Consider the following 25,587-nt stretch of genomic DNA (forward strand, 5'->3'; position numbering starts at 1 on the left):
GTGAAAAATAAGTGTAAGAGTTTTTTAGTGCTAGCACATGTAAAACGTACATGTCTTGCCTTTTAAATACACTTTACCCTGCCCTCTGGGTTGTCCTGGGCCTACTCTAGGGGTGACTTCTATGTATTAAAATGGAAGACTTTGGCCTGCCAAAGGCTTTCATTTGCCAAGTCGAAATGGTGGTTTAAAATTGCACACACAGGCACTCCAATGGTAGGCCTGAGACGTGTTTAAAGGGCTACTTAAGTGAGTGGCACAATCAGTGCTGCAGGCCCGAAAGAAACATTTAATTTACAGGCCCTGGGTACGTGGAGTGCCACTTTACTAGGAACTTACAAGTAAATGGAACTTACAATGCCAATTGGTAGAAGCTAATGCTACCATGTTTTAACCAGAGAGCACTTTAGCACTGGTTAGCAGTGGTAAAGTGCACAGAGTCCTAAGGCCAGCAAAAACTAATTCAGTAAAAAAATGGAAGGTAAGCTCAAAAGGTTTTGAGGGTGGCCTTGCCGAGAGGCCAGGTCCAGCATGCATGTTACATGTGATATAGCCTGCCGTAGCGGGCTATACCGGCTATTAAAGGCCCGCTGAATCGGTAAAGGCCCGAGCCGAAGGCGAGGGCCTTTAACGAAACAGCAGGACTTTAATAGCCGTATAGACCTGCTACGAAGGGCTATAAGGCTATTAGAACATTCTGCCACTAGAGGGCAGAATGTTCTAACAAATTAAACAAAGGGTTCTCGAAGCTCTAGGGGATATAAATCCCCTCGAACTTCGAGAAGCCTTTATAGAAAATTGGAATGTTGCTCTGCGGGCCTTTACCGGCCTGTAGAAGCAGGGAGCACTCCATTGTCTGAAATGGAGCTCCCAACATTCCAATGTTCTAATGAGATTTATTGCATAGTTGGTGTTTAGTACACCACACCGGAACCACGTTCCGCACACTCATGAAGGCACGTCTTTGTGCCTCCTCACCAAACTGTTTTATTACTTTTATGGATAACCTGACTTTCTGAAATCGGTGTGCAACATTAGTATAGGGACTAAAACATGGTGAAACTGTCCAGCCTACTCCTAAAGCCTGGATAACTCATGCGGCACAGACAGCACTTATTTTTCTCTGTTACTCAGTCTGTCTAGTTAAAAGAGGATTTATTTCAATTCAGTTTTTATATAGTGCATGGTTACCCGACCGGGCCTTCCAGCACTTATTGCTACAAACTCACCGAGCTACCATGATGACCCAATTGACTAAATATCCGCACTTCCGAAAAGGTGTGTTTTTAAAGAATTTCTGAAGCATGTTTCCGACTGCTGACTTCTACGGGAGTCAATAAGGGCCTTCCAGAGCAATAACTTAAGGTACTCAAAGCGGCGGCCTCCGCTTCTCACTATTTTGATCTTGGGCACCCACAGCAGTCCCCGATCGCTAAATCGCAGTTACCTCCATGGAACATACGGGGTGAGTAAGTTCTGGATGATGAGTGGGCCTTTCCTGTGGATGGCCCGATGAGTGATGCACACAGCCTTAAATTGAATTCTCATTTGGACTGGCAGCCACTGTATGGCTGATAGGGTTAGTCTTGCTGATTGGTATGTGGGTATTTTGGGCAGGATTCTCGCTGCAGCCTTTATCACATATTTAGGGATCCATAAATCTAGACAGGAATTCATTAGACTCTGTACCACTACCCTCCTGGTGGATACCAGTAACGTCTGTAAGACTTTCCTCCTAGATCTCAGAATGCCAGAAGAGAAACCGGCCACATATTGGGACTGAGTCTCCATTGTGAGCTTGTCGTCTATACAGACACCTAAACTTTTTACTTCTTTGGCTGGCTCTGGTAGCTCACCTAGTTGTTTTGGCCAGGACAGTTCCTGCTACCTTGGGCTGTTGTTGCCCACCACCAGTACCTCCGTTTTGTTGACCTTAAGCTTCAAAGTGCTTGCAGACATCCAGTCTGTGACCTCCATAAGACCTACCTTGAGTTGGTTGGAGGTTCAGCTGACCGTTGTGTTGGCCATGATGATCTGCATATCATCTGGATATGACACTAATGTGAGACCGTAACATTTCTGCAAGGGGTAGAATGTACGTATTAAAGTGTGGGCTTCCATGAGGAGCCCTGTGGGAATCCACACAGCAAAAGGTGGATACATGAAAAAATTGACCTTCACCCTCTTGTAAGCTCCTTTTCTCCAGGAAAGCTTCCATCTGCTTGATGGCGTCCCCAGTAGTGCCAACTTCCATCATCCTCTGGATAACCATGGTGTGCAATACGTATCGAAAGCTGCACTTAGGCCCAAGTCATTAAGATCTGTGCTTTCTCCTTTTCCTTCCACTCAAATGTCTCCTCTTTCCCATCATATGCTGTCTTTTTGCACCTCATAATGTTTCACTTTCTCCCTCAAATTGTTTCCTCTACTTCTCTCGTCTCTCAATCCTACTCATGAGGTTTCCTTCCTTCCTTCCTTCCTTCCTTCCTTCCTTCCTTCCTTCCTTCCTCATGAGGCTTGCATCCCTCCTAATCCCTTCTCTTATTCCTTGTCAGATTTGCCGTGTATCATAATTGCGTCTGGTGACTTAGTGGACTAATGCGTCCACTGTAGGGTACTGTTTGACCTCAGTCACTGGTTCAAATCCCAGTAGGTCCACTCGGCCTTCTATCCTTCGGAGTTCGATAAAATGAGTACCCTTGAGTTGGGGAACGAACATATGTTATTCAGTGCCAAGATGCCCACAGGTGAACGTGCGCTCTACAAAGACACCTGTTATGCTATGTTATATTTCACAGTCTCTGCTCCTTTCTGCTGCCACTTCTTCCTCAGTGTCTCCACTCCTCTCACAATTTTACCACTTTTATCGCCCATATCCCCTTTCCCGTCTGTGTATTCCATGTTATTTGCACAGGGTCCCTGCTTTCTGCCCTCTTGGTTTCTTCCCCAGTAACTCCACCCTTTCCTCTTTTGTGTTCCATCCCTTTCCACTTCTTGTTTTTCACTTCTGCTTTTGCCACTTTTTTCCTCTGCCCCCACATCACCCCCACACACTCTACAAACTGCTACACTGCGTCCATTCGTTGCAATATTTTCTATTGTTGTAATTTAATGGAGCATGGCTTTTAAAGTGGAACTTCAAAAGGTTTTTGTGACTTTGTCCCGCTGAGAACGGTGCTTGTTCTGCATCTGTCATGTTCCCATGACCAGGCAGCCATAAGGCACGCGGGTATACAGCAGTCTGTTAAACAGGTACCATAAACTGTTGGCAGACTTTACAAACATGTGACTTCTAGAGAAATGCGTCTAAATGACTGTGTGAGATCTGCATTACATTTGTACGGCCTGTGAGCTCCATATAAGTATGTGCTTTCCCTTCTTTGTGCAGGAAATCCAAAGCAAAGCCCAACGGGAAGAAGCCGGTGCCAGAGGAGAAGAAGCTGTATCTGGAGCCGGAGTACACCAAGTCCAGAGCTACCGACTTCGAATTCAAGGAGCTAGTGGTTCTTCCACGAGAAATCGACCTCAACGAGTGGTTAGCAAGCAACAGTAAGTCGAAGTCTCTGTTCAGGAGGCATACACAAATTCATTATGCTGAGAAGGCCAAAGAAGCCCTGATAAATTCTCAGCCGTCTACGAGACCGATATTGAGCATTGTGCTCTCGAGCTGGAAAATCTGGTACCTTGGTGGGCGATCAAGAGGTGCCTGTGATGTATACCCTGAGGATGGTCAAGGGTATAGTATTCCCATTCCTTGAAGTGCCCGTGTTAGACAGATAGCTGTCAATTGTCTTTGCTGTTCAGTCCTCCTGTGAAGGTATCGAGGCTGCTGTTAGACTGCACACATGAACAGGTTGTATGGAAGTAGTTAAAGTGTTCATTTTGAGGTTCATTTCGAATCTGGTGTCCTGAATATGGAGACTGCTCCTTTTACTCTTTATGAGGTTTCCCAGTGTGCCTTAAACGATTTTATTTGACTGACATTCGGTTTATATTTTGTTTTTCGTTGAAACAATGATTGTGTGTGAGATGGTGCTTTTTCTTTTATCATGAATGCTGTTGGTTTAAGCAACTACTCAGTGGGCATGCAATGCCTTTTTCTTGTCTGTATGGCAGCGAGAAGCCTAAGACACATGTTGACTTTAATAATGAATGAAGGGCTCTGGAGATTTTGATGCAAGTAAACTTCTTCCTCTTAGAAAGTTCAGCAATACCCTAGTAGCACAAGAAGGCTCCCTGTCATAGTGTCTTAGGACTGCATACCAGTAATGGTGAAGTGATTTAATCTCTTCGTTGTTTCACCTTCCCTTGGGTATCACATGTATTAATATTGGATTTGTGGAATGTTTGATATGATGGAGTCTCTATGGAAGAATTATGTGCAATTTCATCCCTTCTTTTGAAGAGGCAGACCACATTTCAGAATTTTGCTGGAGACTTACTTACATGTATAAATCCGAAGAACAGAACAAAAAGACTTCTGTGTTTAAATGAGTGTTTGGACAGAGTTTTCATGAAGGTAGCAACTCACCCCTAGAGACAGTTACATGTGGAACAGTAGAAAAGGAAAACACTGTTCTACTTCTGCACACAAGAGAAATGTGACCCATTAAAGACTGATATTGTGCTTTTGAACTCCCTTCCTAATCATATTCAGCATGTTTTTAAGCACAAATCCTTTTCTAAACTGGAGGAATTTTTTCTCTTCATAGAGTAGCACCCGGGGAGAGTCTTTCTATATAAATATGCTCACACAGTCAATGTGGTTACCATAGTCATTAAGCAGTCATTTGCTGGAATTCGGTTAGAGTTCTTCTCAAATACTGACAGCTGAAAATACTTGCGCTGCAAATAAGAAACCAACACTAGACAAGTATCACATGGGGACTAATCGTTGGGCGGATTTTTTACATGTGTACTTAAACCACACAGGCCTAATCTAAAATGCCAAAATGACACAATACTTTAACATTCTCTATACGCGTGCACATCTACACTGCTGCAACAATAGCCTGGTTCTCCTTTGGGACTGGGCTGTCCTTATCACTGGCCCACTGCTCGATGGTTCAGGCCAGGCATAAACAAAAACTGTATAAGTAGTATGTGACGTGTATTGTGTCTCAAGGTACCCCTTGAGACAGTGTTATTGTTTGTGTACACGTGCATGAAGTGGACACTGGCGAGGCATTCGAAACGTGAGTTGGTAATGGTTGGACTCCGAGCCAGATGGACACCGCATGCCGTGGTTGAATACAATTGGAGAATAAACTGGTTGAAAATCACATTCTTCTTCATGGAGTTACTTACCGCATTTTTACGAATAAAGTGCCCAGTGGCACATCCACAAAGCAGCGCCTTAGCTGAGATTTTGGCGGCTTCTAAATAGTGGGAAGTCCGGGGAGCTGTTTGACTGCCAAAGCCCTTCTCTCAACACACTTTACAAGTTTTGACGCTAATCGGTGTCCCTGATTTTAGACTCAATGCGGTGAAGTGTAACCTTCTGTGCTCCTGTTTCGGTGACAGCGCATTCTTTCATTATTTACTCTCATGGCTTCTCATCAAATTACTCAACCACCACCATTCCTAGGCAGGCACAATGGTTCAGGTTTTTTGAGAACCATTTTGTAGCTATTGATGCAAACGGTTATAGTCCTGTACACAAGTTGCATTATTATTTTGAAGGTTGGGGCAAGCAGTTCAGCAGATATTTGATAGTCTGCCACCAATAGCACCCCCTCAAGACAATGGGGAATGGAATATTAACTTCGAAGCCATAGCGAAATTGAAGAAAGAATTTCCTGACTAACCTAGTATTTTGCTGGAAAGCCACAAATTTTATCAACACTAGCAACTCTCAGAGGAAAATGTGGAAGAGTTTAATTCAACTCTAAGTATTGGCTGCTACATGTGAATATGACCATAATCTAGATAAATATTTTCAAGATCAGTTTGTTTTTAACTGCGCTTCTAGTAAGATCCAAGAGGGATTGCTCTGTTGCTGTAACCTGTCATCAAGTTAATAATTTGGCCGAAGTATCAAAAGATCAGCAATCCCAACTAAGATCATGAATGCACAGTCCACAAATACAGTCAAAATAGTCTCTTCCATGGACACTGAACAGGATAATTAATTCTATCTAGTCCACACCAAAGGGAAAAAGTCTGTTTTCAAACAGTCATCAACTTATTGCTGCAGATCTGTTACTCACTTGGTTCAATTGGCAGAGGATTTGGAGGCCAAAATGTTTGCTTATGGTGACAATACCCAGCTCTTGTTTACGTGTTCTACCTCCTCCGCAAAAAATTGCCTGACAGTTTTTCATTGGCTGGCCTCTGCCCAACTTAAATGCAATAAGGAGAAATCTGAAATCCTCCTTTATGGAAGTTTCCACCCCTCAGTTTAGAGAAACACTTTGGCCGGCTGATATCTCTATGCCAGCCTCAACTGGGCAACCCGCAAAGAATCTGGGGATCTGGTTTGAGGAGAATCTCTCGTTCTCTACCCAGATCAAGAAGCTAGCCGGGAACTGTTTTGGGTTACTCAAATCCCTCAGGAAATTTCTACCACTTCTTTCTAGGGCTGCTAAAGAAACGGTCACCTGAGCCCTAATTTTATTACGTATTGATTATGCCAATGCCCTGTACATTTGCCTCCCAGGCTACCTGCTTAACAAGCTGCAATTAGTCCAGAATGCGGCGGCCAGGCTTCTCTTTAACATCCCTATCATCTGTGCGCACTTTACTGGCTGCCCGGGGCTGAACGAGTTCAGTTGAAAGCTCTAGTCATAGCACACCGTGCCCTGCATGCTTCAGGTCCAATTTACTTGCAGAAGTGCTTTACTTTTTACACTCCTACTAGACCACTGCGCTCTGCTTCCCAACTCCTGGCTCATGTCCCCCGCTTTCGATTGCAAAGGATAGGCGACATTTCTCTTGCCTTGAAGGCTGTTCTGGCTTGGAATCGAAATTTGCCTAGCTTACGTAACGGTAAGTTGCAATTCCATTAAGGACACGGAGGCGAGGATTATGCTATATCTTCCTTCGCTTTATTAACATAAAGAAACCACAGCAGCTCAGGAAAAGATATAATAAGAACAAAAAATGCTTTAAACATAAAGCATTGACGTAATGTTAACAAAAAATCAACAACTCCCAAGAGTCTCTTTGCATATAATAATAGTCCATAGTCCTTCGTCTCTGTCCATCATCACTATATAACCGGACTTCCCATCATCTTCCTCCTCTTTCTTCGCGCAGATCACGCTTAAGCCTCATTGGTCCTGTTTAGCACCGTCGTTGCCTGCCAAAAAAGGAACAGCATCAGCGAGGTGGCCCAGGAAAAATGCGACAACAAGGCGAGGAGCATTCAGTGAACAACACAGTACCGACAACGTAAAGGAAAACGCTTTACTTACTGCCATACGGGTGGGTAGAGACACCACCGTAGTCCGGGTGGGATAATCCTCGCCTCCGTGTCCTTAATAGAATTGAAACTTACCGTTACGTAAGCTAGGCAAATTTCGATTCTATGTCAGGACCGGAGGCTTCAGATTATGCTAGTTTAAAGCTTACTTACCACCAACTGAGCCAAATCCACCACCGGCTTAAAATAAAACCTCTTGAAGGTGGAATCCGAGGACCAGTCCGCCGCTCGCATAAGGTCCTCCAGACGAGCACCCACCGAGAATGCCTTAGAGGCCATGGCCCCCCTGGCGGAGTGTGCTCCAAAGAGAGAAGTATTGATGCCCGCTTCCTGCATGACCCAACGCACCCACCGAGCAATAGTGGGAGAGGAGACAGCTTTGTGTGGCTTCCGCAGGGCAATCAACAACTGACGCTCGCCCGGAGGGCGCAGATCCAAGGTCAGGTCCTCATATGCTTTGAGGCATTGCACGACACACAACTTAGGAGTGTCAGTAAAGGCTGGATAGGAAATGGAACGCGACGACGTCTTAGTGCGTCGGCCCACCGTAAAGGTAACCCCATCCGGGGAGAAAATGCGTGCAGAAACATCCAGCGCGCGCACGTCCGAGACGCGCCTACAAGAGATCAGACATAACAACATGGCTAATTTCGCCGAGAGCTCCTTAAGAGACAGATAAGAATTCGCTGGCCACGACAGGAACAGATTCAGAACCAAATTGACGTCCCAAAGGACGGAGTACCTGGGTTCTGGCGGCAGTGCGAGGCGAACCGCTCGCAGAAGCCGGCACACAAAAGGGTGTTCCCCTACCGGATGGCCATCGATGTTATCGTGGCCCGCAGAAATCGCCGACCGGATAGCATTGATCGTCCTATACGCTAAACCCTTGTCGGCCAAATGAGCCAGGAAATTCAGCACGGGAACAAGGCCGGCGACCATGGGATCCAAATCCCTTCGTAAACACCAACGCATCCACTTAAGCCAAGCGGATCTGTAACGCTTCGTCGTACTATCGGCCCATGCTTTGGAGAGCAAGTGCGCAGCTGACCCCGAAAGGCCCGGGAGCGTCCAGCGTCTCCTGAGAGCCTCCACGCCACGAGGCGGAGAGTGTTCTGCATGACGAGAGGGTGAGGTTCCTGATCCGGGCTCGTCAGGAGCAGAGGAAACAGGGGGAGTAGGATTGGAAAATCCCAAGAAAGTTCCAGAAGAACCGGAAACCATACTTGAGACCTCCACAGCGGTGTAACCAACACCAGTTCCGCACCCTGGCGGCGTATTTGTGCCGCCGTTCGCATGATCATGGAGAACGGGGGAAACGCAAACGGCTGTTCCCGACTCCAATCCTGCAAGAACGCGTCCGTGGCCTCCGCCAGAGGGTCCAGCCTCCAGCTGTAGAACCGCGGCAGCTGGTGGTCGAGACGGGACGCGAAGAGGTCCACCGAGAAGGGGCCCCAAAGGGAGTGTAGCCACCGGAAGACTCCCGGATCCAGCTTCCACTGGCTGGCATCCCTGAGATGCCGAGAGTGCCAATCCGCTACCTGATTGCACTGGCCTGGCAGATACTCCGCCGTCACCGCAATGTGACGAGACAGGCAATAATCCCAGAAGTCCTTCGCTAAGTCCGCCAAGGCGCGGGACCGAGGACCTCCTAGGTGGTTCACATACCGGACCGCCGAAATATTGTCCATCCGTAGCAGGACACAAGCCTTCACCGAATCCTTGGTCCAACAGCGAACCGCGAAGGAGCCCGCAAGGAGCTCCAAACAATTGATATGCAATTGTTGTTCTTCTGACGACCAGGCGCCGCCGGTGGAAAAATCCCCGCACCGGGCGCCCCAGCCCGACCTGCTGGCGTCTGACTCTATGATCAAGTCCGGAGCCGACCCGAAGATCGCTCGCCCATTCCATGCCTCCATGTGAGACAGCCACCATGACATCTTCACCTCGTCCGTGAGGGGGACCCACTGATCGTAACACATCCCACGGCGCAAATGCTGCGCCTTCAGGCGCTGAAGAGCCCTGTAGTGCAGCGGGCCTGGGAAAATCGCCTGGATGGAGGACGATAGAAGACCCACCACCTTGGCGACATGGCGCAGTGACGTACGATCCCTCGCGATCGTCTGTCGAAGCAGGTGTCGTATCTTTGCGACCTTCCGACCCGGTAGGCTCAAGACCGCCTGTACCGAGTCCACCACGAAACCTAAAAAGGTGATCTGCTGAGTGGGAACCAAAACCGACTTGGAGCCGTTGATGACGAACCCCAGTCTCTGAAGCAGGCCGACAGCTTGACGCAGCTGTCCTGCCAGAACCTCTGGGCACTGCCCCATGAGGAGGATGTCGTCTAAGTATACTATCATACGGACCCCCTGACTTCTGAGAAACTCCACTACCGGGTGGAGGACCTTCGTGAAGCACCACGGGGCCGAAGAAAGACCGAACGGCAGGGCGGTGAATTCGAACACCTTGCCGTCCCACAGGAATTGTAGGAAACGACGATGAGGGGGGTGGATGGGAACGACCAAGTAGGCATCCTTGAGATCCAGTCGCACCATCCAATCCCGAGGGAGGAGCACGTCCCGAAGGAGGTGGATCCCCTCCATCTTGAAGTGACGGTAGACCAACCACCCATTGAACTCCTTGAGATTGATCACAGGCCTCTTGCCCCCATCTGTCTTGTCTACCAAGAAGACGTTGCTGAGGAACCCACGTGGGTGGCGCGTTGATAGACGGATGGCTCCCTTGCGCAGCAAGTCTGAGACCTCTTCGTCTATCAAGCGCGCGTCGGAATCTGCAAAAACCATAGGGCGCGGGGGCCTCACCTGAGTAGGCTGGTCGTAAAACTCTATATGGAAACCTCTCAGTTTGCAAAACCCAAGCATCGGCAGTGAGCAATTCCCACTCCCCGTAAAAGCTTGCCAGTCGCCCCCCAATCGGCACTTGATCTAAGCAAAGTACACTTACCGGGGGCATTTCCTTGTCCGGAGTTCTTCTTGAACCCTCTGCCACCATAGCGTTGTCCCCTGGTGGGGTAGAAGTTGGTGTAGTTGGCCGAGGTCTGGTACTGACCTCTTCCGGAGCCTTGTCCACGGTTGTTGGTCTGCTGACCAAGGCCGATCGCGCGGCCCCTGCCGCGACCGGCCCCTCCAGAAAAACGCTGGTGGAACACCCTCTTGATGCTGGACTGGGCCTTGTCCAGCGACGTGAACGTATTCACGAACTTTCCCAGCTCGCGGGTGAAAGGCTCACCGAAGAGGCCACCCTGGGCCACGGCACCTGCCTCCGACGAGGCCAGGTCCCCCAGCTTCGGATCCAGCTTGATAAGGAGCGAACGCCGCCTCTCCGTGGATAGGGCACAGTTGGCGTTGCCCAAAAATACGATCACCCTCTGGGCCCAGTTGGAGAGCACCTCCGGTGAAATGGCGGTGCCATTCGCTCGGGCCTCCTCCGCCATATCGAGGATCTTCGTGGCGGGCCCGACCGCATCCAACAGCTTGTCCTGGCAGGCCCGCCAGGACCGGTCGATCCCCTTCCTGGGGTCCTTCATGAATTTCGCCAGGAAGGTGGCCATCTTGGGGTCCAATTCTGGTGTCATGGCCACTTTCCCTTCCAGTGTAGGCCGAGGGCATTCCCCGCGCAAGCAACCCCTCGCCTCCTTCTCCAGGGGCTTGCGCAGTCTGCCCGCGACAAACTTCGCCACCGTCTCCCCCGGGGCCCAGGCCGCGGAACGGGGGTGGACGATCTCGTCCGGGTCCAGCATGCCCGACTCGTCTCGGGGCATCTCCTTCGCTGAAGGTGCCGGAAGCCAAGAACGGGTCGACTCCCCGTCGTCATCCGTGTCCAGAGAGTCGTAGATCGGGGAGGCGGGCGCAGTAGACACGTCGCCCGAAGTGCCAGGGTCCACCAAGGGCGCCGGAGGCACCGCCGTCGCCTTAGCCAGGAAGGCGTCGCGAAGTCGCTCGAAAGCGCCCTTGTCCACGCCTTGGGCCTCCGATGAAGGTCCCTCACCACGGGGTCTCTTCGGAGCGGGTGGCAACCCGCCGGACGTCCCCGGGAGTTCGGGGGACGGAGGCACCTGTGCCGCTGCCAGCTTCGCACACTCCTTCACGATGCGGGCAGAAAGGCGGTCCTCCATGGGCCCTACCACCTCCGTCACGCAACGATAGATGGAGTTGTCCACCGCCTGATAAAACTCATCATCCTGCAGATAGGGGCAGGCCCCCTCCTCGTACTCCCCTTCCATCTCGGAACCAAGGGGCAAATGCGGGGCACCCAAGAGGGCGGCAACCGAGAAAGTTCTCGAATGTGGGCAGGCCCAGTGGCTGCGATCACGTTTTGGGCCAGCTGACGTGGCAGGTGGGCTGCACCAACCCCCAAGCGCGCAGACCCTCCTCGCCGGGACCGGGTCTACGTACCCCTCAAGCGCGCTAGGCCACACACGGGAAAGAGGTGCACAGATCTCGCCCGAGGGCGATTCACGCGGTCAGAACCGCTATACAGACCCCAGAGGGCGTCAAATTGGTAAAGTACAGACCCGGATCACCAGGTGTCAGAGGGGTACGCGAGGGTCGGCCCCTGCGCAAGCAGACCCCACGGCGTGGCTCCTCGCACTGCGGAGGCGCGCCGGAGGGTCGGCGAGACGACAGGCCGCCCCCTTGCGGTCTATGTACACACCGCACACAAGTGGGAATAAAGTCGCGTAGGAACGATAGAACGTTCCCGCAACCGGGGACTCTGAAAGGGAATAAACCATGCAAGGAGTCCCCAAAGACCGCACACAAGACAATCAATCACAATAAAAAGAAGTCGAAATAGAAAAGCACTTATCTGGCTGCGGGAGCAGCGAAGAAAGAGGGGGAAGATGATGGGAAGTCCGGTTATATAGTGATGATGGACAGAGACGAAGGACTATGGACTATTATTATATGCAAAGAGACTCTTGGGAGTTGTTGATTTTTTGTTGAACATTACGTCAATGCTTTATGTTTAAAGCATTTTTTGTTCTTATTATATCTTTTCCTGAGCTGCTGTGGTTTCTTTATGTTAATAAAGCGAAGGAAGATATAGCATAATCTGAAGCCTCCGGTCCTGACATAGAATTCGCTGCCTTTCACTCTTTGTAGCATTCAGGATCCCATTCTTTTAAAAAATCTGAAAATGTTCCTCTTTATCTAATCGGCTTTCCCTCATTCCTCAAGGTTCGTGCCGGTACACTCCTTGGAGTATCTGTGCGCGCTACAAATACAAATAACATAACAAAACAACAAATGTGGTCCAAAAGCCACATAAGTTATTTTGCTGGTTGCCCAGCATTGGGCAAACATTGCACGATTTGTAAGAAAACAGGTAATTTTCAAAATGTTTGCAGGAGCAACGAAAAGACACTAAGAGTTGATGATGTTGATGTCAAAGTAGATACATGTTCTGAGTCCCTCAACAATGTGATTTTAAAACGTGACTGTGGTGGCACAGGTAAAATGGTTAAGGGATCATTATGTACAGCTATTTTAATGTTTTTAATTTTTTTATTGAATATAGCAAGCAAGGCAAGAACAAAATATACAGCGTGCTTTGTTCAAACGAGGACGGAGAAATCATTACATCGAATAATCAATACAAGGAAGGGAGGGGGACAGGGGGAGAAGCAATAAACAGACAATAGTACAACTTTATGTGGGGTCAGGGGGAGAGTGGGATATCGATGTTAGCCACTGTGGGCGGTGTACATATGTCTCCACGATACCTGTTCCATGGCCCACATACGCTATGCCATCTCCGGGGGCGGCCCCGGGCTAGATACACCGTTTTTTCCCTAAACATATACCAGTCCATGTTTTCCTTCCATTCTTCAACTGTAGGAGGCCTATGGGATCCCCACAACTGTGCAATATCCCTTTTAGCAATCATGGCCCCCAGGGTTGCCCATTGAGTCTGGGCTACGTTATAATCTGTAGGTTCCCAGACATTTAACAAGCAGCGCCTATCCTCTGGTGAGAGAGATATACCCGTCACCTCTTTATGTACAGCTTTTATTAATGGTATTCCCTTTCAGGTTATGGCAGATTCTGGATCCCCTATAACTACCTTGAGAGACACCACTTTTTATGAGTTCTGAGACAAAGATTTTTCACTGTCCAAATCGGATGTGAACCCCAAAGCATATGGAGAGAAACACATAGAAATTGTGTTATTTTTCATCGAAGGTACTGTGTTTAGACTGAGAAACTCCCACAAAGGTGTATGCAATTGTCAAGGCGAAGAACATAATTGGTTGGCAAGATTTGGCATGCATGGGCCTGTATATTGTTCCTGGAATTGAGAACCTGGTGATGGTAGGTCAGGTGCGCCATGTGGATTGTGGGGAGGTATTAGTCAAGGAAATTCTGGATAAGCATTCAGCAGTATTCAGCAACCAAGTAGGGTTGGTGAAGAGACTGGTACACCACATAATACTGGCACCGACCCACAACCGGTGGCGCACAAAGCAAGACCTGTACCCATCAGTGTTAAAGAAGAACTAAAAAAACATACACAATCTATGTACACCAGGAATTATTCAGCCTATAGATGTGTGGTGCCCATAGTCGTAGCACAAAAATTCAGGAGAGATTACGTGCCCTAAATAAGATCATCATCATGGACTGCCGCACACTGCCCAAAAGTCAAAGGTTGTTAGCAAATCTTGGAGGAGGCCAAGTGGTTTTTCCCCAAATTGATTTACAATCTGCTTACCACCAAGTATCACTAACTGAAGCGTCTCAAGAGTTAATAACATTTGTAACCCCCTGTGGTACCTACACGTTTCTGAGACTACTGTTCGGTCTGGCCTCAGCGGCCAGTGTGTTCCAGAAACGAATGGACACATTATTCCTAGATATCAAAGGGGTAAAGGGTGCAAGGATATCAACACGATGTGCTAATTTATTCAGAGACTCTGGAAGACACTGGCATCATTATGAGATTTTGAGAGCTGTATTAACCCTCTTGAAATGAGGGGCATGACCATCTGAGCTGAAAAGTGGAAATTTGCAACCAATGAGTTAGAATATTTGGGTCACACAGTGTAGGCAATGGGCATAAAGCTGAAGTTTTCAGTGATTAGCGCAATTACTGAGGCTAAACCATCCACAGATGAAAATACCCTCCGGTTTTTCCTAGGGTTAGCAGAGTATTATGCCTCTTTTGTAGCTAATTATGTCCGAACAGTTGATCCCTAACATGCTCTGCTGACGAAAGGCCAAGTGTTCAAATGGACGGATGATTTGAAGAAAGCATTTGTCAAAGGTAAAGGGCTGATTGTTTCAGCTCTGGCCTTACACGCATCCTGGGAGGGTTTCACTTTTATCATAATGGTTGATGCCAGTGTCTATGGGTTGGGTGCTGTTCTCAGCCTAAAAGTGGAAGGACGTGAAGAAACCATAGCATTTTCATCAAGAGCTTTGGAACAGTGTGACCATCAATATTGTATAATTGAACACAAATCACTCGCATGTGTGTGGGCAGTGAAGACTTTTAAAATGTACATTTGGAGAAGCAAGTGTGTACTTATTACCGTTCACAAGCCACTGCTTTACATTTTCAGTAAAGTAAGCAGTAATACCTTATCAGCGAGGCTTAATAGATTAGTGTTGAAACTACAGGAGTACGCAGTTTTAATTAAACATATCCCTGGGGGTACAAACTTCAGGGCAGATTGTTTGGTCAGGATGCAAGTGGATGTTGATGATTCTCACCTGAATAATGTAGAATGTGTAGCTTTGATGGATGCAGTGACAGAATAAGAATCTGTCATAACTGAAAAGGACTGGTCCGAAGCTTGTGCAAATTATTTGATTCTAACAAAGGTTATTGAATACACACATTTTAAAATGGCCAGAAACTAGGTGTTTGAGTGTAGAATTGAAGATCTATTCACAATTGCTAAGGAATTGTCTGTTGAAAGTGGAATTGTACTCCATGGTGACCGTTTTGTCCCACCTAAGGTATTACGCAGTGTAATCATAGGTAAAGTGCACTACAGTCCTCAAGGCACCATGAATATTTGTATGAAAGTAAAGCAAAATTTTTGGTAGCTGGCTATTGACAGCCAAGTTAAAATGATGACTGATAAATGCCCAAAATGTTTAATGTCTGATAAGGACTGGCAAACGGTTTAATTACTATTACACCCTACTAAATTACTGAATGTGGCTTTGCAAAAAGTTGGTCTAGACTTTTCAAATGTGGCTTTGCAAAAAGTTGGTCTAGACCTTTCTGGACCTTACTCCGTGTTGTCCAACAGTATGAGGTATTTAATTTTAGCAGTAGATTATTTTTCAAAATGGATGCACTATATGTGTGTAGAAACTCCAGACACTAACGCAACCATTGAATTTCTGAGCAAGGTGTTAATTGAAGGAGCCCCTAAAGTCTTTCACAGACAATGACACACAGTTTGTGTCAGAGCGAATGTGTACATTTGTCTGTACAAGACCTAAAATATTTGAAAGTGGCATTTTACTCACCCACTACAAATGGTTTTAGTGGAGCGTGGAAATAAAATTATGAAGGAGGGAATACCAACTTTAGTTATGGATGTCAAGGATTTTATCGAACAGAAATTGTGAAACTACAATAACTCTCTGCTCCAAATTGTAGTACGTGGGTCACACCTTTCTCGCTGATTAGAGGCAGGGAGGTGCACAGTTCTCAGTTACCTTCTTGGTTGAAAGAAAATAAAGGTAATACGAAGATTGTGAGGCCTGATGCAGAAAGGATTGCATCAAAGGTGTCCTTGAGTCCAGCAGCCATGAAATACAACTTTGATAGCAAACGGAGTGCTAGTAAGATTGGAGACTGTTTTTAATTAAGAAACTTATTAAAATTAAAGGAGTCTAAGTTTTCCTTGAGTGTACAAGTCACCAAAGTTAGCAAAAGTGCAGCATTCATCACGGGGAAATGTTGGTGGAAACAAAAGGTAACTAGTGAAAGACCCAAACAGACTAATATCATGTGACAAAAGAAAAATGATGTATTTATACGTGACCATAATTGGGCGCATTGGCTGCAAATAGGTTTTGAGAACAAAAATGTGTGTGGAGAAAATGGTGAAGACACTGGTTTAGGTTTTGCCCGCTGGTCACGTGTTGCCCACTGTTTTGGGACCGTAAAAGTAATGAGGTATTGATGGGGCCACGCATTAGGAAAATTCCTAAGAAGTTTGATAACTTTATAAGGTATTACACTAGGATACTAACAATTGCAAATTAATATGTATTTAAGAAATGTTGTTTAGTGCAATTTTTATTTACTGTATTTAATGAATTATGTTTTGTTTTTTAACGCGGAAGGTGATGTGAAATAGTGTATTGTGTCTCGAGGTACCCTTCGACACCGTATTACTGTTTGTAAATGTACAAGTGCAGGAAACGAACACTGGCAGGACATTCGAACTGCAAGTTAATTTTGGTTGACTCCTTGCCAGATGGGTGCGGCATGCCGTTTGTGAATACGCTTGGAGAATAAATGAGTTGGAAATCATGTTCCTCTTCATGGAGTTACTTGCCACTTAGGGTTATGGTAGATTTGGCTTCAAATATCATTAGGGGTTCACCTGCTGTTACTATGTTTTCAAGTGCCGCTCCTGGTAGGCATAGGAATGCCTTATTTTGGCGAGTAAATATGGCAGGGAACATATTACATCTACTAGGTTCATATCGTGACTCTTTTTTTGTTTGTTTTTTCTCCCCTTCAGCGACTACTTTTTTCAACCACATCAACTTACAGTACAGCACAATCTCAGAATTCTGCACGGCAGACACCTGTCAGACCATGGCCGCAGGCAGCACGTAAGTAAGCTCTTTGCGCTGCATGCATGCTTCTGTTTGTGTGAAGTTAGCCCAATGTGTGACCAAATAGGTGGTGAGCAATGTAATGCCCAGAGCAGCATGAGTAGAGAAACGTACAAGAAGAGGAAAGAAATATTGTGGAGAACTGGGAAACTGACAAAAGGTTACATCGAACTTGGACACGGTCAGGTATATCAGTGCTTGTAATGGCCGAGGTTGGTTGCTGCAAGTCTTCAATGAAGTGAATTTGTGCTGTTGGATTTTACCTAAAAGTCTTAGCAGCTCATCTGAGCAATAAGTAACTCCTCGTTTGATACCACATATAGGGGCACATGCATCAAGCAAAGGAATTGCGATTCCTTAATAGTGATTTTTAAGGAATCGCAATTGAGGACTCACAATTCCTTATGCTTGTAGGAATCGCTAAATCAATTGTGATTCCTAAAACTTCCCTTTTAGTGAATAGTGAATTGCAATTCGCTAATAGGGAATGCCTTCCCATTAATTCCTTTGGTTCCTAGAGGCCCATAGGAATGAATGGGAAACTATTAGCAATTTGCGAATACCAAATAGGTAATCTCAAATTGCGAAAGCAATTTCAATGGTGATCAAAAGTTTGCCCTGATTCACCCCCAAAATTGGCATGTGTGCGCGCCACATGGCACAAAATGCTATTTGCAGCATTTTTCTAAGGACTTGCAGATTACCACCAACTTGAAGTTGGTAGTAATTTGCAATTCCTTAATGCTAAGTTGCACTCTCAGATTGCTTCTTGCACTGCATTTAAGGAATCGCAAATTGCGATTCCCTAAATTCATTCGCAAAATAGGTAATCACAAATTTTCCTATTACCTATTTTGAGATTGGGTTTGGGCTTGATGCATCCCAAATAGCTAAATACAGGTCGCAAAGGGGCAGATTTTGCGTATTGGCCATTTGCAACCAGTATTTTGCTTGATGCATGTGCCCCATAATCTAGACCCATGGAAAGAAAATACATTAATCCGGTTGAATGCAAAAGTGCCATAAGCAGACATAGGAGTCTATACTAGACAATGATTGGCTCCATGGTCAGATACCAGAGGTTAGTTTGATAAGCAGATAACCGCATCTGTCCTTAATTCAAACCTGTTCCCTAGGAACATATCTGCTGCGATGCTGAATGCAGATATATGGACCAGTAACTCCACTGGACAGATTTGTCATAGCAGACCTGTGTCTAGGTCGGATGCCAGTAGTTGTGCTGAACACATACATCCTGTGCCACAACATGCGAGTTGCTGAATATGGACATAGTTAGCTGTGCTAAACTCTGGCATACATAGCTCTGCTGAACACCAACCTCTCCCATAGGCAGACGTTGGCAGTCCTAATCAACATACTCTGCACAGACTCTTTCCCCCGGTGTGCTCCCCACTTTCATGGATCCCATGGGCTCAAGGGTATGGAGAAGACGTCACAATTATTCCATGCTCTTCGTCAGATCCTGGAAAGGCAAGTGGTTAAACCTCCGCTGAAAGGGCTGATGCAGGAGTTTGGATAAACATGCTATTTTTAGCCAGGTTCTGTTCCGTTCACTGTAACTAGAGATTCAGCTGAACAAAGGTTTCCATTCTGGGAGCCCGGGTATCCCTAGGGCTATCTGTGCGGCCTACGGTCCGTGCTTATGGTCGCAAATTACAGTACTGGTATTACACTATCCTGTTGTCTTCTCTACCCCAGCCCTCTGTACAGCAACCTTGTTTTCTGTATAGGTTCTCCTTTTATACATGCCTAAACATAAATTAAAGCAAGGCCTGCATTGTACTTAAAGCTCAGAAAAAAAGGAAAACTTGCAGGCTTCAGGGTGCGAAATATCAATGGGTTGTGGAGCATTTAATGTCTGTTAAGGTACCTCCCAATCACTTGGAAACCTTAGGGCTCAGGCCATGAGCTCAGACCATTCGCCACTCCTATCTAGAGTAAAACCTAGTCCCCGCAAAAAATAAAAAAGGGCAGGCTTCCACCAACATGAAAGCTAGTCCACCCCAAACCAGTGCGTGTTTATTCCAAGAGACGTAACACTGAAAAGAAAAGATGGAAGGTGCATGAGGCCCGCTTAGCATCCTAGGACCTAGATCATACACTTAAGAGGCCAGCACTTGAATAGATAGCCAGTATAATCTTGCTCCAGTTTCCAAGATCTGCTGATTCATAGAGATGCAGATTTATGCCGCTCATATAAATGTTCCCTGTAGAGATTATTCACCTACGTAGCCACACCCTTTAGGTATTTTTAAGGGCCTCGAGATTATATTGCCCTAGATTATATGTGTACTGCAGATAAATTGCAGACACTAAGAATTTATTGTCTTAGATTATACACCACGTTACAAATGGGTCTTGCAGGGGCCTAAAGGCGTGTTTCCTCAGATTTTAATGTCCTCTAAAGCAGTAATTTGCAAAAAATACACAAACAAGTACACACCAAACAAATACTTGCATTACTAAAGCTTTTATTATTTACATTGTGTGTTAATTTGGTAATGCAAAGATCTGACCGTCGCCACATTGGTTTTGCACTCTCTTCAGTGCTCTTTGGCCAAGATAATCCGCAAGTTCATGCATATAAACTGACTGCCAATGTATTTGTTTTTAAAAAATGGGTGGCAGTCGGGGACACCACCACATTACTCTGGGACACCCATCACATTACTCTGGGACACCACCACACCACTCGGGGACCCCACCACACCACTCGGGGACCCCACCACACCACTCTGGGACCCCACCACACCACTCGGGGACCCCACCACACCACTCGGGGACCCCACCACACCACTCGGGACCCCACCACACCACTCGGGAACCCCACCACACCACTCGGGAACCCCACCACACCACTCTGGGAACCCCACCACACCACTCTGGGACCCCACCACACCACTCGGGACCCCACCACACCACTCGGGAACCCCACCACACCACTCTGGGAACCCCACCACACCACTCTGGGAACCCCACCACACCACTCTGGGACCCCACCACACCACTCTGGGACCCCACCACACCACTCTGGGACCCCACCACACCACTCTGGGACCCCACCACACCACTCTGGGACCCCACCACACCACTCTGGGACCCCACCACACCACTCTGGGACCCCACCACACCACTCTGTGACACCACCGCACCACTCTGGGGCACCACCACATCACTCTGGGACACCACCACATCACTCTGGGACACCACCACATCACTCTGGGACACCACCACACCACTCTGGGACACCACCACACCACTCTGGGACACCACCACACCACTCTGGGACACCACCACACCACTCTGGGACACCACCACACCACTCTGGGACACCACCACACCACTCTGGGACACCACCACACCACTCTGGGACACCACCACACCACTCTGGGACACCACCACACCACTCGGGGGCACCACCACACCACTTAGGGACACCACCACATCACTCTGGGACATCACTCTGGGACACCACCACATCACTCTGGGACACCACCACATCACTCTGGGACACCACCACATCACTCTGGGACACCACCACATCACTCTGGGACACCACCACATCACTCTGGGACACCACCACATCACTCTGGGACACCACCACATCACTCTGGGACACCACCACATCACTCTGGGACACCACCACATCACTCTGGGACACCACCACATCACTCTGGGACACCACCACATCACTCGGGGACACCACCACATCACTCGGGGACACCACCACATCACTCAGCCCAACCACATCATCACTCAGCACCACAACAGCACTGTCCTTGCTTGCTACCAACAAGCATTGCCATAGCCAATAGTACTCGCATTTGGAAAGTGTAAGCTATTGGCTTTGTGAATAACAATGCTATTAATTTATATATTTTCAAAGCCAACACATATTAAAACAATGTGTAATTTACAATACCAATAGCTCACACTTTCCTAATGCGAGACCTATTGCATTGTAAGTGCTTGTTTAAATGATTCTTATACTGTGTATGTCAGACTGGCCTGTAGGGAAACCCGCAGATAGAGAGGCAGAACTGTGCTCATAGTTGTTGAATGTCACTCCTAATTACAGACTTGATGCTTCTCACCTCGCTCGTGTATTTTCTTCATGATAAACCCACGTGTAAATGTGCAATAATGATCATTAACTCCTATTCTGTGGGCACGTTTAGTGTCGCTCCGAGTACTGCACCGGGGACACTTGGGAGATGTCACGCTTTCCCACGCGTGGTCTGAGCATCTTGTTCCACAGGCTTGCTCTCAGTCCTATTACTGACTGTTGCACTTTTTAAAGAGAGAAAAGGTATGAAAAGCGCTCTGATACCTACGGGTAAAGCTAGCGCTATATATCACTTTTAAAATTAAATTAGGGCACAGGGAAGTCCCCACCACAACGTTTACGAAAGTGCTATTCTTAACCTCTGACTCTCATCTGGATCAAACTGAGGAATGTGAAGAAAGTGGTTGTCTGTGGAAACTGCTACAGCGCATCAATCCTGAAGCCATGAAATCCTAGGCCTTCGTTATATTAATTTATAGTCAAGTGTGCAGCAGTTGAAAAGACAAGAAGTAAAGGGGAAGGGTCATCAGTAAAGAAGATTGTGCCTGGAAATATACAGTCACTACGGGGTATGGTTTAAGAAGCTTTTGCAGTCAGGGAAAGGAAAGGGAAAGATTAAAATGCACTAATCATTTTAACTTCAGGGCAGTTGTGACAAGCGCACTTTTTTACAAATATAATTACTCATCTGGTATGCTGTTTTGCTGAGTGGATGCGTCACAGAGTTTAGATTGCTTTCAAATATACCCACACAAACACGCACACACAAATTAAACACTTACATGCAGTTCCAGCCTCCAATGCTCTTCTATCTCGCCACGCAGCTGCTTTCAGGGCAAATGGGGACAGATAGCAAAATGCCCTGGGCCTGGTCACAAACAGAATAGGAAACGCACGCACTCCTGTGCGAGCTCGACGTCGGGTGATGGGCAGAAGTAAATAACACAATATAAGGGCAATCACCCTTCAGCTTGCACCTATAGCTGAAGGGTGATTGGCCAGATTTCACTGCTGTCTTGCTCCCCAGGCCCCAGGCGCCAGCAACATTCACACCTCTCTACTGTGCTGTGCGGATGGGGGCCAGATAGTATTGCAGTCCTGCTGCCCGGCGCCAAGTACATTCACACCTCATAAGCCTTTTGTTTTTTTTACCGACGTAGGCACTCCAGTCCTGCGGACCCCCTGGGAATGTGTCACGGACCCCTGGGGGTCCGCGGACCACACTTTGGGAAACGCTGCTCTAAAGGCTATGACAGATGGCAAAATTGTATTGGCATGTTTTGTATGTCCGCTACAGGTGATCTTGCAGATATCATTGTCTGTATTGGCACAAATAGTAGAGACAAACAATGGTACTAAAGAGGCCAACTAGGTCCTCGGGTAGCCTAGGCTACAGTTAATTAAATATGCATAGGTCAAGGGAGCAACAAAAATAATAATTAAGTACTTGCTGTGCAGTATATGAATTTGAATTTAAAAACATTTGTTGAGCGCACTTGTACCCAGTGGGACACAAGGTTGAAATCTCACATTTATTAACGGCATCAATGGAGAATCACTTGATTACAGGGTGTAGTTCAGGTGCTCTCACAGAAATAGAGAAAGTGCATGAAGTGAGGGGTTGGTGACATTTAAAAATACATCACATTGACCACAATAAACAAAACTCCAAATAATTCAATGTAATGAAGGGATTTTTGTTGTAGAAAGAAGTCGACGGCGTTTCGATCTCATTTGTTAGAGATCATCATCAGTTTTCAAGAGTGTGAGCAAGAGGAATCTACAGGGGGTAAGAACATGGTATAAACCGTAAGTGTCAGTTAAAAGTACACAGTAATGAACAGTCAAGGGATAGAACTCCTTGAACCAAGAATTAATGAGAACATTCTATGCAACAAAATGGTACATAAGAGATTTTTCACGATAAATTGGTCTGTGAGCCGCAGTACTATAAAGCTTCCTTGGCAATACAATAGCAGGAAGGGCCAAGCGATAGAAAGCCATACATGGGTGAATGGCTAAAATGACAGTAAATGTAGAGATACATATTCGGGAGCGAGTGAAACGAGAAAAGGGCAAAAGGAGGTTCTGTGAGAGGCCAAGCGTAGAAGAACACGTAGAGAGATTAAAACTGACTGAGGAATCTGCGGGTAACCGTGCGTGGTGAGGGCGCGAGCAAGCTGGTGCACTGAGCACTGGTGCAGACTATGAGAACCGGGTAGAAGAGTTACTTAGTAAGGTCAGCGGGGGCCAACGTTCCTGGGAAGCCACGAAAAAGAATGAAGCCTTTAAAAAACAGTAGAGCTAGGGAGGTAATTAGTGAAAGGGAGCAGAGGGTAGAGCTGGCGAAAATGTGGCTCATAGCTGGAGGACTTACAGAGGCACGCAGGATGCGTCTGGTGAAGCGTCTGGGGTGGCAGAGTCCTTCCTCTAAAGGGGGTGGGTAATTCGGTGTTGCTAAGGAGAGAGAAACCGGTTAGCCAAGAGAAATTACGGGGTGGCTACTTGAGTGAGGCTATGGCGCGTTAAGGGTAAACTTACTGGGGGTCGGGATCGGCGGGTAGAACGTGGGAGGAGACTCAGATTTTTCTCACTGCAAGGAATTCCGGAGTAACTAAGGAAGGGAATTGCAGGTTAGTTGATCCGAATTTCGGGGGTGCTTGGGGAGTAGCGGTGCTATGGAGGCAGACTTACTTAGAGTCCTTGGAATAACCTAATGGAGGCGCGTGCCCCAAGTCCGAACACGTCCTCTTTAGTCAAGGATGTGCGTTAAGTCTGAGCACTTCCTGGAGTGGAGGTGCAACAGTGACTTCTGATGTGCTGAAACGCTGGATCGCGCTAGGCTTCCCGCATGCGTGGTGGACGCGTGGCCCAAGTGGCGGCCATCTTGGAGTGGGGTATTGGTGTATAGTCAAGCATATAAAACACAACTAAGTGGGACAAGTGAGGAAAGAGGCGAAGGACCATGAGAAGCCTTCTAGACTAAGTGTAAGAGTGGTGCCTCGGGGGATAAAAAGCTAGTGAGGCAATAACATTTTATATTTACAAGTCCAACCATATTTACATATATACAATTGCAGTGAAAACATATGGCGGTAATGCGAGATTAAAGAATCCCATTCCACTCTTCGAGGGTGTTGAGTCCATTTGCGATCGATCTGCATATAAACATCCATTTGCATTCCAATTTGTTGAGGATGGCTTTTAGATCCCCGCCTCTGCTGTTGGGACATACTATGTCAATCACTTGCCATTTGAGATCTGATTCGGAATGTCCTTTCTCGGTGAAGTGCTCCACAATAGGAGCCGTAGTAACTCTACATCGTATTCTGCTCTTATGATAGCTGATTTGAGTTTTTATTTTTTGAGTGGTTTGTCCACCATAGTTTAAATCACACGGGCAGTGGATGCAGTAAATCACATTTTCAGAATTACATTTGAAAAGAAATTCAATTTGTGCGTCACAGTGCCATGCTCAAAGACCTTGGTGTTTTTTGTGAGTGGACATGCTGCGCAATTCCCGCATTTGAAATGACCTAGCACTGGTGGAAGGCCTAGGCTTGAGTGTATAGTGTTGGAGAGGCGCACGGGTTTTTGCGCGCGTACCAGGTGGTCTTTAATGTTGCGTCCACATTTAAACGGGAACAGGGGTGTCTTATTAGTGATGTTGATAGAGGTGATAATGGGCCAATATTTTTTAATCCTTTTTGTTATTTTATTGCTCGCGGGGCAGAATGTAGTGACGCAAGCAATACGCGACATGTTTTTTTTTTGGCTTAGGCTCAAGTAAGGGTGTCTCTGTGTGAGTGACATGCCAGTTTCATGGAGCATTTTACCAGGCGTTTGGGGTAGCCTCTGCTCCTAAGCTTGTTGCATAGAGTCTCTGCCTCAATAAAGAAAGCTTCCTTGCGTTTACAGTTTTCACGTATCCTTAAGAATTGGCCATAAGGAAGTCCGTCTCTAAGTGCTTGTGGATAGGCACTATTGTAACGGAGCAACGTATTGCGTTCAGTGGGTTTTCTATATAGTGTGGTATAGAGACCACCTTCATCAGGTTTGACTGTCACGTCCAGGTATTGTATCTGATTATTGTATCTGATTATTGCTAAAGTCATAGGTAAATTTGAGGTCAGATTGGCAATTATTGATCCATGTGCAGAAGTTTTGTCATTCAGACGGGTTACCTTGCCATATTGGGATCGCTGTTCTTGGCAAAGCGCTAGCTATTTAATTCTCCGCTTACATGCACCGTA

At 46.9% G+C, this 25,587-nt stretch overlaps 1 protein-coding gene across 3 annotated transcripts in view; it reads left to right on the plus strand.

Annotated features, from left to right (window-relative positions):
• MOB2 (MOB kinase activator 2) overlaps nt 1–25,587 on the plus strand; it is a 334,675-nt gene that overhangs the window by 281,391 nt on the left and 27,697 nt on the right. For all 3 annotated transcript variants that reach the window (XM_086957727.1, XM_086957725.1, XM_086957726.1), the window contains exons 2-3: nt 3,386–3,546; nt 17,151–17,244. In XM_086957727.1, coding sequence (XP_086813853.1) covers nt 3,386–3,546; nt 17,151–17,244 — 255 coding nt within the window. The remainder of the gene's footprint in view (nt 1–3,385; nt 3,547–17,150; nt 17,245–25,587) is intronic.

The sequence above is a fragment of the Lissotriton vulgaris genome, chromosome 2_1 (assembly GCF_964263255.1).
Source record: "Lissotriton vulgaris chromosome 2_1, aLisVul1.2, whole genome shotgun sequence".
NCBI classification, from domain to species: Eukaryota; Metazoa; Chordata; class Amphibia; order Caudata; family Salamandridae; genus Lissotriton; species Lissotriton vulgaris.